The sequence below is a fragment of the Phoxinus phoxinus genome (assembly GCF_949152265.1).
Source record: "Phoxinus phoxinus genome assembly, chromosome: 12".
In the NCBI taxonomy this organism is placed as follows: domain Eukaryota; kingdom Metazoa; phylum Chordata; class Actinopteri; order Cypriniformes; family Leuciscidae; genus Phoxinus; species Phoxinus phoxinus.
In genome coordinates, this window is record NC_136887.1 from 33,084,361 (window position 1) to 33,101,285 (window position 16,925).

General features: G+C 39.8%; 1 protein-coding gene across 5 annotated transcripts; it reads right to left on the reverse strand.

The window, feature by feature from the left end:
• Window positions 1-2,372: 2,372 nt before the first annotated feature.
• On the reverse strand, window positions 2,373-16,626 carry smim32 (small integral membrane protein 32). 5 transcript variants are annotated; one of them, XM_079631121.1, is made up of 4 exons: window positions 16,501-16,626; window positions 16,032-16,091; window positions 4,196-4,604; window positions 2,390-2,919 (listed from the first exon to the last, which is right to left on the reverse strand). In XM_079631121.1, exons 3-4 carry the CDS (start codon window positions 4,237-4,239, stop codon window positions 2,589-2,591), a joined length of 375 nt encoding a protein of 124 aa, XP_079487247.1. In that variant the 5' UTR covers window positions 4,240-4,604; window positions 16,032-16,091; window positions 16,501-16,626; the 3' UTR covers window positions 2,390-2,588. The 5 variants fall into 5 exon arrangements, with proteins under 5 accessions (XP_079487248.1, XP_079487249.1, XP_079487250.1 ...); XM_079631122.1 differs by lacking the exons at window positions 16,032-16,091; window positions 16,501-16,626 and having other exon boundaries at window positions 2,373-2,924; window positions 4,196-4,775; XM_079631123.1 differs by lacking the exons at window positions 16,032-16,091; window positions 16,501-16,626 and having other exon boundaries at window positions 2,373-2,919; window positions 4,058-4,764.
• Between the last annotated feature and the right edge of the window lie 299 nt (window positions 16,627-16,925).

Consider the following 16,925-nt stretch of genomic DNA (forward strand, 5'->3'; position numbering starts at 1 on the left):
GTGTAGGTCAAATGAACTATCATAAAATTAACATTACATAAACATTAGCTTGTAGGCTATATAACACTAAATCTCTCTCTCTCTCTCTCTCTCTCTCTCTCTCTCTCTCTCTCTCTCACACACACACACACACACACGTCTGGATCACTATCTTTATGGGGACTTAGTCATAATGATGTTTATACTGTACAAACTGTATATTCTGTCCCCTTACACTAACTCTACACAAACCCATCACACAAAACTATCTGCAATTTTACATTTTCAAAAAAAAAAAAAACATAACTTAGTATGATTTATTATGTTTTCCTCACAGGACCAAAATACGTCCCCACAAGGACAAGGATTTCTGCCATCTTTGAGGGGACATTTTGTCGTCACAATGCAGGGTTTAGCTGCACTATATCTGCCTCAGAACAGTTGGATATTTCTGTCATGGCCGTTTGTTTCTCAGGAAGGCTCTTGAGGAGAGAGACACGTTCATTTGTCTTGGTTTCATAATATCATGGGCCCCGGCGTCTCTGTTATCGAGTCGCACCTGACTCTCTGCGTCTGTCATCACAGCTTTACCGCATCGGATGCGGATTAAGACAGATATCAGATTGATTTATATCTCTGCTGGCACTGCCGTCTTACGTAACTCCAGGAGAATAAAATAACTGTCAGACAAACGTCGATAGATGATTCGGGCTCAGCTGGCTGGAAGCCGGACTAATGACTGCTGGACTCATTTAGTTGTTGCTTTCATCCGAAGAGTCTCGCAGGACACAATGGTGACCGTTTATAAGGGCTTGAATCTGAAACCCTTTAACTCAGACCTTTAATAGAACAATTCAACTCTATAATTATAATTCTGTCATCATTTACTCACCCGAATGACTTTCTTTCTTCTGTGGAAGATTGTTCAAATCAAACCTGTGTTATTTTTAACTATAGTCTTTTTTTTTCTAATTAAAAATTAACCTAGTTTTTGTTAATTAGTTGAAATTAAATGAAATATAATTATCAGATGAAACCATAAACAGACTGGCAACTAACTGAATTAAAATAAGCTGAAATTATAATACTAAAATAACTATAAAAATGAATTAAAGCTAAATATATTTTTTTTAAAACTAATAAAAATGACCAAAGCATGTAACAAAATGACTAAAAACAAAACCAAAATACTAAAATAAATGCTTATTCAAAATATTAATAAACACTATAGGCCTATACAAATATATGAGTAGCCTAATACACTGGTTTAGACCACCATATGTTGTTCATGTAATAACTTATTCTTTTGTGTTTAATGGAAGAAATGCATTCATACAGGGGTGTGTTGTGTTTCCTGAAAGCATCGGTAGCCAACTATGGTCGAAGTCCTGTCGTTCCCAACATAATTCAACGAGTTGGCGTTTCCAGAAACCACAGTTTCAAACAGCATCACACACTCAAGTGGTTGTTGAAACTGCAGCTCTTGACCTGTGCTTTGGTGAATAGTTTCTTCTTAAAATGACATGTGGACTTAAATAGATCGAGCTCTTGGGCACGAGAAGTAATTAATATTTAATGCATTCTATATATTTAATCCCATTTAAATATATACTATAAAAAATGCTGGGTTGTTTCAACCCAATTTTGGGTCAAATATGGACTAACCCAGCCGTTTTTTACATTTCTTCTTACAAAAATGTTTGTTACATTTTTTAATTACATTTTTAACCCAACGTTTGGGTTTGTCCATATTTGACCCAAAATTGGGTTGAAACAACCCAGCATTTTTTAGAATGTATATATAATATTATTAGCATGTCAACAATCAGTTTGGAAGAGTGCATGTGCACAAGGGAAGTCTGGAGTGTGACGTATGAGGGAACCGGTGATGAATCAAACATCAAATAAAGCAAGATGACATGGAACAGAAACAGTGAAGAAGTCATTGGGTGTCATGTTCGTTACGCCAGCATCTCGGAGATCTGGAATAGATTAATCAGCAGAAGTTATTACTCCTTCACCTGTTTGTGTCGACAGTCCTATATCGCTGAACTAATGTGGTTTAAACGACAGAGATGCGGGCAAGTGTTTTCAGGAAACAGGCGAGACTAGTTGGTTAGTTTCTCCAAAGATGCTTCATACTATGGTAGTTAATCAGCGAATGGCGTCGTTAAACGGGAAACGCTCCCCAGGTTTGGAAAACGCAGGGTTACGGATGTAAACGATGACATGAGGATGAAGAAATGATTCCTTTAACCCCTAGGCCGTAAACTCTGAGGGCCATTTAAAAAAGGGTAAACCATGAGCATGTTTCTTAAGCCTCATGTTTGCTTGTTCTCATCAACCGTGATCAATATCAGCAGGGCTGTTTGCACATTTTTCAGACACAGATGGTCATGAATGTGAGATTTAATCATGGTTTAACACCGTATACAAGAAAATAATCTGTTTTACAGAATGCACACAACTTGTGATAAACCCTATATGGACAGAAAAGGCCGTGCAGAAGTACAAAACAGTCACTATATACAGACAGATCAATGAGTTCGGCTTCGATCCGGGCTCTGTTATCCGAACCGCTGTGCATCCTCCGATCCAATCGTTTCGGGTCATTTGTAGGAGCTGCGGGCCTCTCGCAGTGACCGGTCGTAAGGCATGGAGGCGAAGAAAGAGTTCCTCAGCTGACAGTTGATGAAGAACACGATGAGGAGGACGAGGAGGAACAGCACCAGACACATCACCACATACGTGGCCAGGTCGGGTTTGTCGGGCTCCCCCTCTCGCAGCGAGCTCCCGCGGCCCGTGGGCTTCAGGAGGGCCGACACACTCACGGGCCCGTGGGACACGTTCAGCGGCGCCTGCGTGTGTGTGTGGGTCATCAGGTCGAAGTCTCGCGCCGCGGCCGTGGAGTTCAACAGCATCTGCCTCAGCATGATCAATCTGGACTGACAAATATACATATGATTATACTAGTACTGGTCAAACTGGAAAAATGTAAATATGGTGCAAAAGTTCATTTATTTCAGTAATTCAACTTAAAAGGTGAAACTAATATATTATATAGACTCATTACATGCAAAGTGAGATATTTCAAGCCTTTATTTGTTATCATTTTTATGATTATGGCTTACAGCTTATGAAAACCTTTTCACAATATTCTGAATTTGGGGTTTTCTGTAAGCCATAATCATCAAAATTATAACCAATAAAGGCTTGAATTATCTCACTTTGCATGTAATGAGTCTATATAATATATTAGTTTCACCTATTAAGTTGAATTACTGAAATTAATGAACTTTTGCATCACATTCTATTTTTTCCAGTTTCATGTAGTATAAATGCAGTATAAGCTTTATAATTGACTAAACATATCTGAAACACACTGGGGCTAGTTGTCACAAAGTATTTATCTCAGATTTTGAGTCAAATTGTACAAATACTTATTTTCTTTAGCAGAGGTTTTGTTTGGTGTGTTTCCCTAGCAGTGTTATACTCTAAACTATTATAATATCAACATTTATTATACTGGTTGGCTAAATAAGTGAACACAGTGAAATCATATTGACATAAAATAACACAAAAGTCGCTATATATACATATACGGGTGGATTTGAACTGAAGTGTTGAATGTGCCCTCATGATACGTATTTTACATACAAGGGAGGTTGGGGCAAGTTGTCACATTTGTACAGTTTTGTACAATGTTTTGTTTTGTTTATTTATTTAAGCCTATATTTTTGCTCTTTCATGAATTGAGTTTATAGGACTAATTGTTTCATTTTTAATTCATTCATATTTAGCTTTTTTTGTGACTTCAGATAGCATTATATATTTATTTTTAACAAAGGTTTTCTTCTCAGACTCATTGAGACAACTTACCCCATATCGTGTGCCAACATGCCCCGATATAAGTTCAACGTGTGCTCAATAAACAGTATACATTTTATGCAGGGCAATTACGGTGAAAACTAAACAGTCATCACAACTTTAATATTTGTGTCTGTAACTAAGTTTCATAAAAAATACACCTAAACTAAGAAATAAGCTTTCAACAAGAATTAAAAATATGACAACTTACCCCAGTCCTTTTTCTATAAATACAGGCTATTCAAAACGATATATTAATGCAATAACAAAAAATATATATAATGTACTAAAAGCAAATGAAAACACGCGTTAAGATGAGATGAGCGTTATTGCGCAGGGATCCACTCACTGTCTGTGCGCCTCGGACAGGAGGGCGAGTCGTTGCGTTCGCATACCACACTCTCCCCAAGACCAGCAGACCTCAACACACCTCAGACAGGGGCTCTGGTCATCGGCACTACATCCACAGATGGCGCAGACAGTCTATCCATGTCCCACAATGTGCGTTTCCATAGAGTCTTGCGCTATCGGAGAGAGTGGACCTCTCCAATCACACCGACGGATCCAAATCTCCCCAAACGTCTCGATAAACGCGCAGTGAAGCTCACAACGGGTCTCAGTATCTTCGCATACACAGAATCACTCCTTTCACGCAGGTTTCCATGGTTTGCAAGGTTTATATCCAGGGAAAGTGGCTCTCCACACGCGCATCCGTCATACACTACCTCAGGTGATGGGTGCCAATCGATCCGGTTCGTCTGGAGAGAGGAAGAGAACAAATGAAGGAAACATAGAAACGAAAGATAAACGAGCAGTTCTCAGTGCGCAATGGAGACGGAGACGCGTAAATGTCTCTCTCTCTCTCTATTTCTCTCTCTCTCTCCTCAGACAGACTCTTCAATTTGAGAACAAGTGAGTGGAAGAGTTTCAGGAGGGTGCGGAATGTCTCGGAGAGGTTTTACAGAGAGAGAGAGAGAGAGAGAGAGAGAGAGAGAGAGAGAGAGAGAGAGAGAGAGAGAGAGAGAGAGAGAGAGAGAAACATGCAGCCTATCAGCTGAGCCAGACATTTAAAGGGACCGTTGTGCGTGATGTCGCATGTTGGATCATCAAGTGTCGTTGAACTGTATGGTGTAGTGCAAGGGTGCTGTGTTCCATTAAAATAATGGATCTTTCTCAGGCATTAGCCTGTGGTGACTGACGTAGGCTTACTAAAGTTTGCTGAGAAGTTAAACCACAGTAAACACAGGTGGTAATGCATGAAAGTGCGTATCTATATGACGAATGTATTTCTCGTGCCATTTATACGCTAAAAATAGTTTTTGCGTGCATATGATACGCACTTTATGGCTATATGTATGTAATACGCACGCACTCCCCACCCCTAGTCCTATCCTAGCCAATTGTTTCTACCCAATCCGTGCGTAGCACGTGCACGCAAAAAAAAAAAAAACATTTCTGGCGTATAACTGGTACGAGAAATGACATTCGTGGTATAGATACGCACTTTCATGAGATCGTGTTGGACAGACACATGTAGAGAGCCACAGAGAATTAAAGCTCATCACAAGCTACAAGCTGAGACAAATAGGCTACTGATATATATATATAAGGTGCACACAAATACAAAACATCCATGGTAACACATGACATGACACTAAAACATGCAATAAACATGTGCTTAAGAACATAAGACATAAGTCAACATAACTGATAAGAAGAGGGCAAAAAATACTTTTTTCAATGGAGAGAAAAAAGTCACACAGATATTCTTGGAACATTAGTACATGTCTTTATTGTAAATTATAAGATGACTCGTTCTTCCAAAAACGTTTAATGTTTCCAAATATATATATTTTTAGTTTTTCACTAAATATATAGGGAACTTATTCTTAATTAATTATGCAATAAAACCTAATGAGACAATGGAGTCTATTGGATTTGACTCTGAGAGCCTGAAACATACTTTACTTTCTCTTTAATACAAAATAAACCTGGCATACATAATATGCCAAGTTTGGGATAATCTCTAGAAGAATCCGCTCATCATTTTACTAATCTAACTGACCCATTCATTCAATTTTTCTTAAAGAATTATCACTGCTGAGTGTGATGTTCAAGTAACCTCTCAATGAAGACGCAGGTCATTGTTCAGTGTTGATGCTCATTAATATTCATATAGTTTGAGGACACGCCCTCCTTGTGTTAATCACATCATATCACAGCTCAGAGGTTAAATGGCTCATCAATATTCATCAGCACCTGTCTTGAATTAGCAATGACCGGTGCGATGAGGACAGCGTCACATTGGTTGGGTGACCCCACTGAAGTGAACAGACGGGCCGGTTGGACACGACAGTGAAATGTCATTTAGACAGAAAGTGTTTATGCAGCAGTTTCATTCACCACACCATTAAAAATAATGCTTCTTCTTACGGTGATATTTGCTGCATTTTAAAGAAAAACTCAGGGTTAGAAAATGGTGACAATTCTCATATTTCAATGAATTGTTCGTTCAAAATCCTCTAATCGAGAAGCGTTTTTGTAGGGCTTTTATTGCTATGTGGCTTTTCTATGATTAAAGAAAGCCAAGCATGTTGCATTATAGGTTCTTCAGATCAGTGTTTCGGTGTCTGGGCTTTTTAAAACACCAGTGCACTTCAGACATAGAGAATAAAAACTCTTTAACCACACTTTAAACCCTCATCCTGCAATTTGCATAAAACTGAAGTTCTTTAAGAGTCTTATGCCTCTCAATCTGTAATCTGAATATGCATCTCATCTCATCTCCTCTCCTCTCCTCTCCTCTCATCTCCTCTATTGCATCATCATTATTTTTGTATGGTAATCTATAAACAACAATATTTAGAATATTTAAAAAAAGTGAACCTGAAATGCTTTGCATTCATAATGCATATTATAAGCAAACTTAACCAGGGCTTGACATTAACTATTGCTCACCAGCTACTGTGGCTAGTAGTTATTAGCCACTCAGCATTATCACTGGCCACAATTTTGACATCGAGATATCATAGACGTCATTTAATATTATCTCGTATTCAGGTATGTTAGGCTGCCGTCACTTTAAGACCTGACGCACGGATCCATTACTGTTACACATGCGTTTTCTTTCTCAACTGTTTACATTCACTTAAAACATGACTGTGTTTACGAGCATAAAATCTGTGGGAGTGAGTAAAGTTATGCACAATATGTGACCCTGGATCCACAGACCCAGACCCAGTCTGGAGCCGCACGGGTATATCTGTGGCAATAGCCAACTATACATTGAATGGGTCAAAATTATCCATTTTTCTTTTATGCCAAAAATCATTAGGATATTAAGATCATGTTCCATGAAGATATTTAGTAAATTTCCTACCGTAAATATATAAAACATGTATTTTTGTGAGTGAATGCAGCGCAATTTTTTTGCTCCCTCAGATTCCAGATTTTCAATAGTTGTATCTCGACCAAATATTGTCCTATCCTAACAAACCACACATCAATGGAAAGCTTATTTATTCAGCTTTCAGATTATATATACATCTCAATTTAAAAAAAATGACCCATGTGACTGGCTTTGTGGTCCAGGGTCACATGTGTGTAATCCCATGCCAAAATTCAAGCCCTGTAACATCCAGACCAAATGAAACGAGTGAGTAAAGGGAGGCGGGTTGGTGTGTCACTCGCTGTCGGAGAGATGAGAGAGAGAGAGAAAGGAAATTAGTACTGTAAGCGTTTCAGATATTTCAGTATTGATAGGCCTATTTATCGAAATCCACACACATTTGGCGGGTGTTAATGTCACGTTATGAACTTAACCATAAACTTAAAGTCCGTTCTGAGATGCTCTTGGAGTTTGTTTTGAAGCGTTCACACATAAGTGAAATTCTTGCAAATCACACCAGACACCTGAAACAATCCAAAACACCCTTAGGACAGATATACTTCAAAATAACTAACTGGTGTGACGTCATTTCCAACATAATCAGGTCAAAACGTTCCAAAGAGTTGGTTTGGATTTCGTTTGGGAAGTTGGAAACATCTTGTGAAAGTTTCTGGAAAAGTTCACTCCAGCTGGTCAATATATAAAGAGCATAAAGTGCAATAAACGAGACTGCTTGTTTGTTCTTTCGAGAAGAAAGCGTACAGCGCGCATTTACTCAAGGCTGCATCTCAACTTATCTTATTTTTAGTGAAGAATGAAAAGAGGACTCTACCGGGGCCAACAAAGCCTCACGCTTTGTCCTTCTAACTGGCCACATTATTCACCTTCAAATACCTCCTGAAACATTTGTGAAAACGCTGTCACACGACTGCCAAAGCCTGAAAACATGCCAGTCTGCATTAGATGACCAGGTTAATGTGCTCTAGGAAGACTTTGTCGCCTCGTGTAAGCATCTTACACACAAGTGCTTTGCCTGAAGTGCAGAAATCTCCACGCTGCCGCAGCTCAGCATAAATATCCTCCGGTGGAATTTGCTTGCGCTGAAGGGAAGAGCGCGGCTGTAATTGCGTCGGGCTAAGCAGATTATAATTGCTTTGCAACTGACACTTTTCCTCTAAAGGGCCCGTTTTGCCACCGGGAACCTTCCTGCCTCCCCCACCAATACACTGACCCATTTTTCTGTTCTTGCACTGTCCAATTCAATCTACCTCTAATCCGCTCGCTGACAAACTCGCCTTTATGAAATTCCACCTGGAGGGCCGTTACGATTCTAGAGATAGAGCGGACATGGACGGAAGCAAGCCAGAAAAGAAATGCAAGGGAGTATTTTTAGACCACCAAACATCCATCTCTTTGTTGGCCCTAATTAGTATCTGGCCTGGCACTAGAATTTAACACGTATATGTTAAGAAAAAGCTAGCGTTCTCCCCCCTCAGCTTATAAAATCAGACGGCAGATAGACGGCACGCGACGGATGCGCAAGCTCTCCTCCTACGCTCCCGCTGATGACTGGAGCTTGTTCTCGGCAGGGGAGACACGGGGTAATGTGAGATAAGTCTTCCCGCCACAGGCCATGGAGTCTCCTGTGTTCCCTAATGAAGATCTGCGATTCACACGCTCCTCATCAAGTCCAGCTCTGGGTCTTTTCGAGGTTATGTGAAGTTCGCATCCCACTGACGTTTGTGGCTGGGACTGGGTCACCTCGTGAGGTTATGAGACAGAAATGCACATGAGGTGGAGAGGGAAAGGACTGGAAATGTTTATAGAGGTGTGCCATGGAATTAGTTTAGCACCTAAAATAGATCACGTCATGCAGATTATATTTTCTGCATTTAGACGTGCTTCAGAGAGGCTTATGAAAAGTGCTTTAACGTCAACTGATGGCAAAGCATGCAATTTAGGAAGTTACAACATGATGTTTGGGATTCAGACTCTCACTGAGATTTGTTGAGGTTTGTTGAATTGGAACTTGCTAAGTCAAGCATGGCTATTGCTCATATTTAGAAATCAAATAGTCATATTTTCCAGTTTCACAGACAAGGCTTAAACTAGTCTAGCCCCAAACAAAAATGCATGTTTGAGCTGACTGTAAAAAAAAATGTTGGTTTAACTTAAAAAAGCAAGTTACCATATTGCCTTAAAAATTTGAGTTCATTGTAATTAAAAATTTGAGTTAATTCAATGAAGAAGAATGGTTTAATAAACAGAAACTCAAAATAGTATGTTATCTTCACACATTAGTTATCGAAGTTGATTTGACAAAAGATAAAAAGTTGTGATAACAAATCATAAAAATATTTTTTACAGTGTGAAAGCAAATTGCATTGACAGATCTTAAAATAATATATCAGTGCCATGATTTTGTCCCAAGATGCACGCCGCCAGTAATGTGTTTTTTCTAAGGCACATTTAAAAAAGCAATGTCCTATTTGAACTAAGGCCTAATCTTATTATAAGGGAAGCATAAGGATTAAAATAGTAGTGTGGAGATTGTAATTAAGATTTTCACCTGCTTGATGCACTAGCAATGCACTGAAAATCACTCATTCATATTCTAGATATGAATATATGTGTTTGTCTGTGTCTAAACTGAACTGAAATATAGTTGCTGGATTTACTTTGAAACACAGGCATGATTTAATGTCTGCAACACACTGATCTCACCCTGGTATAAAATCGGCAGGGAATAAAGAATGTGTTTGCTGTGGACCAGGGCTGGCAGACGGCAGGACTTCATTTATATAACTCTGTTAAATAAACAGACACAATCCAGGCAGGGTATGGACTATCTCTCCCTCTCTCTCTCTCTCTCTGATGTACAATGGAGCTCAATATCGGCCGCCCACTTTTACAGCCGCCTTGTTCTGGAAGTATTTTTCTCATTCATTTTCTCCAAAGGGGTTTGAGAAAATGATTCATTATTGAGTTATGAGCCAAGCGCTGATCCGACCAGCTCTCAGATGAATCACAACATTTGATCCAAAGTGTGTGTGACAATCTGCAGCCACTCACGAAGCACTGCGAATGACGCAATCAAATCAACAACATCAACACAAAGTTAAAAGTTAGAATTGAAGATTTTAAATTTAAAACACAATACAATGCAGTGCAGTTCATAAGTTTGGGGTCATTCCAATTTGTTTTTGTTTAAAAGAAATAAATACTTTTATTCTGCAAGGGCACATCAAATTGATCAAAAGTGACAGTAAATACACTTATAGGCCTTGTTTCACAGACAGGGCTTAGATTAAGCCAGGATTAGGCCTTAGTTCAATTAGGGAATTTAAGTAGCTTTTATAAATGTGCCTATAAGTGTGCATAGATTGATATTATTTTAAGATTTGTCAGTGCAAATTGCTTTCAGTGATGAAATGCATTTTCATTGAGTTACATTCATACGTGAATGCGGGAGAAAGGAAACACAAGCTCATGCAAACAAGTTTTGGAATATATTCAAGTTTGGTGACCCGCGAATCCGCAATATCACGTGAAGACGTCTGACCAATATAGAGGATCGATTGCTCTTGTCTGAATTAAAAGAACGCACCGAATTATTGTAGTTCGCTAAGATTCTACAATTAAACACGATTCTTTTAAATCAGATGAGCTTCAAACATCACATCAAACTCTCTGCATTCTGCCTGTTTAACAGCCTCTCCTGAGATGTCTTCATCCTCCTCTTCACGTCTGTCTCAGATTGGTCTCATCTCACGCCTGTCGTCCTGAACGCCTCGCTTGCCATGTGTGTTTACATGCGACACAGAGCGACACGGCGTTATCGTCTGACATGGAGAGAGGAGCACGGGAATGTCTGGAAATAACCACAGTTCAACATTATATAAACAGTAGAAAATCCCACAGACAGACTAAACAAACACACACGCACAGGAATAGATTGGAGGGAGAGGAGGATTCGGAGATGACAGATTTAATTAGCACAACCAGCGGGTTGAGACGGTTGCAAGGGTTGAGAGTCTTTCGACATGTGCCGGACACAAAATCCCAATGCATTTCTTTATCCCAGATGGAGAGAGAGAACATATGCACACTCATCTGATATCTCATCTTATTTTGTGCCAGTGCAGTCTGGCTATTGTTTATTGTCTGATTGGTTGATTAAGGCTACGGTTACACGTGGACAGCTTTTTTCATAAACGGACATTTCACGCCTCTACATTTTCTAAAATAACATCATGCACACCTGTCAGTTTTCAGAAAAGTGTTAGTTTACACGAACCCATCTAGAGCATGCCAAACCTGTAGGCTAGTTGGCAATGTAACGAGAAGCTCAAGCCCACGTTAGCCAATCAGAATCCCGAAAATAGTCTCATACTGTGACGTCGGCTGCCTAAAACTCAGTTTTTCTCAGTTTACATGCAAACGTGCAAACAAAGTTTTCCAAAATCTCCGCTCTGGCCAGAGATTTTAGAAAGAATCGTTTTTTAGAGGAGAATTCTCCGTTTGCGTGTAAACGAAGGGCACAAACGAAGGGAAATGTCTCCGTTTTTCAAAATAACCATGTACGTGTCCGGGGCCTAAAATGTTGTTCCCATAGATATACATAATAAAGGCTAGATCAAATCCTCTTATCTCGCTGAAATCTTGACGGATTTAAAAACGGTTTGGTTTCTTACAAACGTTATTAACGTGGCTATAATTCTGGATGCTTGAACATGTTGAAAAATATAATATTATAATTATTCATAAGAACGCAGTGTCATAACTACATCTTTAACGTTTATAACAAACCAAACCCGTTTGAAAATCGGCAAGTTATGGTTATTTAAAAAGTACATGCACCATTAAAACAATGTTACGAGTGAGCGAGCTGACTGTGGCAAGATGGCCGCCGTGTGCGGAGGTTGACCTCCATTGGCATCTAGCCTTTATTATATCTATGGTTGTTCCAGGATCAGCAAAGATGTTGATCTAGGAACATGTTGTACTTGGTGAATTCAGGATGTGTGAGCAAACCATAACTAAAGGCACCCACACACTAAAAGTGTAGGATTTTGGGATCAACCCTTGGGACAACAGACATCCCACCTCTCCTGGAAGGTCCGGGAGTCTCCCGCATATTAATAGTGGCTCCCTGGCACCCACAAAGTAGGCTATACAATACCCCAGAAATCGAGCAAGCGAGAGAGAAAGCCTAGATGTGTTTTCGGTGGGACGTTTCCCTTCACGTACATTACAGAAAAGTGCATTTATTTCTGTCTCTTAAATCGGTGGGATTGTCCTCTCAAACACAATGATGTCCACTTCATGAGAGAGTCTATCTGAATTCATAAAGATCAGTGAATGTGAGGTGTGTGTGCAGCGAGGGAGAGAATACAGTGAATTTTAATGGTTGTTTGTGTCGAGTGTTTGTCTGCATGGCTGGACAGAGCAAAGAATCTCCAATATCAGCCCGTCGAAAACCCGAGACAAACATCGCATGAAAGGAAACTGCATTTTTATATTTTATGCACAAAATGTCTGCACATGAAAAAGTGCGGCTGCAGTGTGTCAGCACAATGATTACACACTGGGCTAACAAAAATATGCTCTGAGAATGTTTAAAGCTCCCATTAAGTTATTAAAATATTTTTTCTGAATGTTGATGAACGTTAGCAAAACAGTAATGGAATGTTCCACTTTTTGCAAACATTATACTTTTGAATGTTCTCTGAAAGTTTTGTGCTAATGTTTTGAGACCAGATCAGTTTTACTGGAAGAACCTTGCAAGAATGTTGAATGCAGTTCCTAAAACTCAAAATCGTAAATTCACACACTTTTTTGTCAGCTGAACCCTTCTGACAGAAACTTTTTTACTTGAAGTCGCCTTGAATTTTTTCAGGAAAATATTTTGATAATTCACAGCTATAATAATTTTCATGCATTATTTGCTTTTTTTATTGCCAATGTGTGAACAGCTTGTAATATAACTTATAAAATGAAGTCTTCCCCGACATCCTAGGTTGTCTATGTAAAAAGCCTGTTGATTGATTTTATGTGAAGGGCTCTAAACGTTTTTCCCGGGAAAATCAACCTTGGAAACTGAAAAAAAAAAAAAAAAAAATTAAAATGCAAATGACCTGCAAAAGCCACAAACACAGTCTCAATGCGTAATTGGAGAGCATGTGTCATTATTTACACGCTCATGATGTTTGGGAGGCTGGCGCCATTATTTTCATTGTAAACATTAATGGAACAAGGTTATTATATTATTTCTCAGCACAGAAATACTTAATACTTAATAGTAATAATAACAACACACTACTGGAAAAAGTCCGCACCAAGCAATGTTGCGTTTAAAAGACGTCTAATAGCCGTCCAAGCACAGCCCAGACGTCTAGGCTAAAACAAAGCAAAATTTGGGCTGTCAGTGAAAATGTAATGGACATCTAAACCATAGCCCAAGAATAGTCATCAATTAGATAACAGAAATGAAATAAGTGAAGAAATGAAACCAAACACCTTGTAATCACTGTTGACTTTGCTTCCTGATGTTATTTAGGCAAAAACTACATGTACTGTAGTCTAACCAAATTCAAGGTTAATTTGGCTAGAAGTGGGTTACTCATAGCCGGACTACAATATGATTATATTATATTAATATAATAGTTAACCACGGTGAAATGACGGCTATTGCTTGCTGGGATCAGATAGTGAGAAAATAACAGCGTTTTCTCTGCACATTTGTGCATTTACAGTAGCCTACACATAAACTGTATTCTGAAATCCACACAGGACTAGTTTAATAATAAATCAATGAGCGAATCCGTGATATTTGCAGGCATCTCCTGCTGTTGACTCTGTGTGACTGTAGCGCGTCCTACTCACATCTGACTCACTCCAGATCTAATGCCTTCGGGTAAAATTAGAGCCAGCGTGTGGTTAGTTGGTTCTCGTGTTAGTTGTTTCTTCCAGTGTGTGTGTGTGTGTGTGTGTGTGTGTGTGTGTACGTGCGGCTTCGAGCGCGGCGTGCCATAATAACCCGTGACAGGTGAGAGCAGACAGAGGCGCCACATGCTCTGCTGTTTGTCCTGGCGGTGTGACAGAACGGATTCTGTGTGTTCTGCTTTCACTCGTGAGTCAGTGAGAATACAGTCTGACCTGAGGTGGCACGACCGCGGACTGTCACTGTTCACGGACACACACAGTTCCCAGAATCCGCTGCGACGCAAGGGTGTTGTTTACATGCCGCCAGATTCCTGCAATAAGAGCTTCTGAGGATAAACATATTGCTGGATGTGTTAAAGTTTGTGAGGTGCATCACATCTTTGAAGGGGGTTTAATGGGAAATCCATTAAGAGTGAATTGCACCCGCTGATATTTGCACACGGCTTCATGTCTCCCAGTCTGAAGCACTTTAAGCTGGTGTGTTTGGATGGCTTTAGGTCACCAGCAGGTTAAAGACCAGCAAACCATCGCAAGGGGACACTAACGTTACACAATCTGAACTGATTTAACATCAGACACTTGCCGAAAAACTAGCCATCACACAGTAAATGACTGACACTCCTTTCAAGCTGTTCCGAACTCAAAAATGAAACTTCCTAGCATTGTCCGGGAAGCAGACACACTCTGTCAGTTCAAAGCTAGATTAAAGACACATCTCTTTGGCCTAGCATTCACATAATGCATTATAGACTTCTATAACTCAATGTTAGGCTGCATAGATTAGGTCAGCCGGAACTGGGAACACTTCCCATAAATCCTGATGTACTCGTTACATCATAAGAAGAATGGCATCTACGCTAATTTTAGTGTCTTTGTTTATCCCGAGGTTTTCCCGCAGCCTGCCGGATCCAGGCCGTATCCAGATCTGATGAAGGACGTTCGCCTGGACCCGATGACAACGCAGTGCTGGAGTGCCAACTAGCCTCTCCCTATGGAGGATCCCTGTACCACTCTACAGATAAAGCATTGTCGGGATCATTTCGGTTTCGTGTATCTACCCCGAAGTGATAAAATTCTGTATCAAAATTTTAAGGCCAGACAAGTAGTTTGTTAAGGCTTGGTTTGTAGGGAATTACAAACCTGCGCACATATACTCAAACTCGCATAACTATAGAATTAATTCTTAGTGCGCACGTGAGCGCCATCAGCGTTTCTCACAGGTTCGCGTTTAAAGTGTGTGTAGAGAGAACGGTGTCGTCTTCGGCCTCTAATTTAATAACTAATGATCATTGTGACAGAAGTGAATCAATCAAAACTAACTTTAGCTGGAAAATATCTTTATTCAAGAACCGCTATGAAGCCAAAACAATCTCTGTTACCTTAAATTATCCGTTCATCACTGTAAAGCCGCTTTGAAACAATCTACATTGTTAAAAGCGCTATATAAATGAAGATGACTTGACTTGACTTGACAAACTCACATTGAGACACATGAGAAATGTAAACGATAAATGTTCTTAAATCTGTCCAAAAATTTAAACATTTTTAGCCTCGAGCTAGCCTCCGTTTTGTTTGACAATGGGCTTTATGCACAGCTGCACTACTTCCTGAACTTTAGCCAGCTCCTTTGTTTCCTGTCTGCCATTATTGGACAAACTGATTATATATATATATATATATATATATATTGTATAATATAGCGCCCGTGTGCCAAAACTGAGAATGACACCACCCACTCGTTCACTCTCCCCTGATTACTACCACACCTGTACCTGGTCACATGTTCACTATACATTCACTTGCACCATCTTCATTGTCTGATCTCGGACACACAGACCCTCGATCCACTTACCGTCTGCCATCTTCAGTGTCTCTCATCTGTGTTTACCATCAGCCTCGTTCCGATCACCATCTGTAGAGGACAATACTGTTATTCATCAACTAAGATCCATTCATCTATCTCCATTGTGTCCAACTCACCATTTGCATCTGCTGGTTTCCATGCTTCTGTTCAGAATAAACTTCAGTATTATTTTACTCACCCGTCTGCTTCATCACTGTCCGTGACAGACACGAACACTTGCTATGCACTTTGAATTGTTTTGACATGTTTCTGAATGCAAAGATGCATTCATTTAAGCTTAAGTGTTTTACCTAATTGAGTGGTTGATAATATATTTTTTAAATTAGCTTTTTGTATACTCGAAGCACTATATAAAAGTAGAATAAGTTGCACAGTGGACCAGACTTTACGCTAATAGTCCAACATCCAGCTGTAAAAGAGTAAGGACTGTGGGTGAGTGTTAGTGGATTCTGATCACCTGTACTGTAGGTCTCCAGCGCTCATCAGTCGTCCCGTATCTATCCCAGGGTGCCGCGGGGCGGCGGGCTCGATGGGAAAGAATGAGATGGTGATGATGATGATGGCGGTGCTGGTGGGACTTTGCTGCTGACAGTAATGAGGGATGGCTTCTCTCCAGGGAAAGAAAAAGAGTGTGAGGAGGGGAAAAAAGAGAAATGTATTGGGAATAAGTGGTGTCATTCTTCTTGCCATATGCCAGTGCGTTTGTGCCTAAAGGACTGGAATATAATCAATATCCTTCTGTTCAAATACACACACACACACACACACACACACACACACAGGAAAGGGAATTCTTCAGCATGTTTCTCGTTGGGTTCTGCTGGAGGTCGATATTAAACTGAATCAAATGTGAAAATACACTGATGTTTTTTGAGAGGGTTT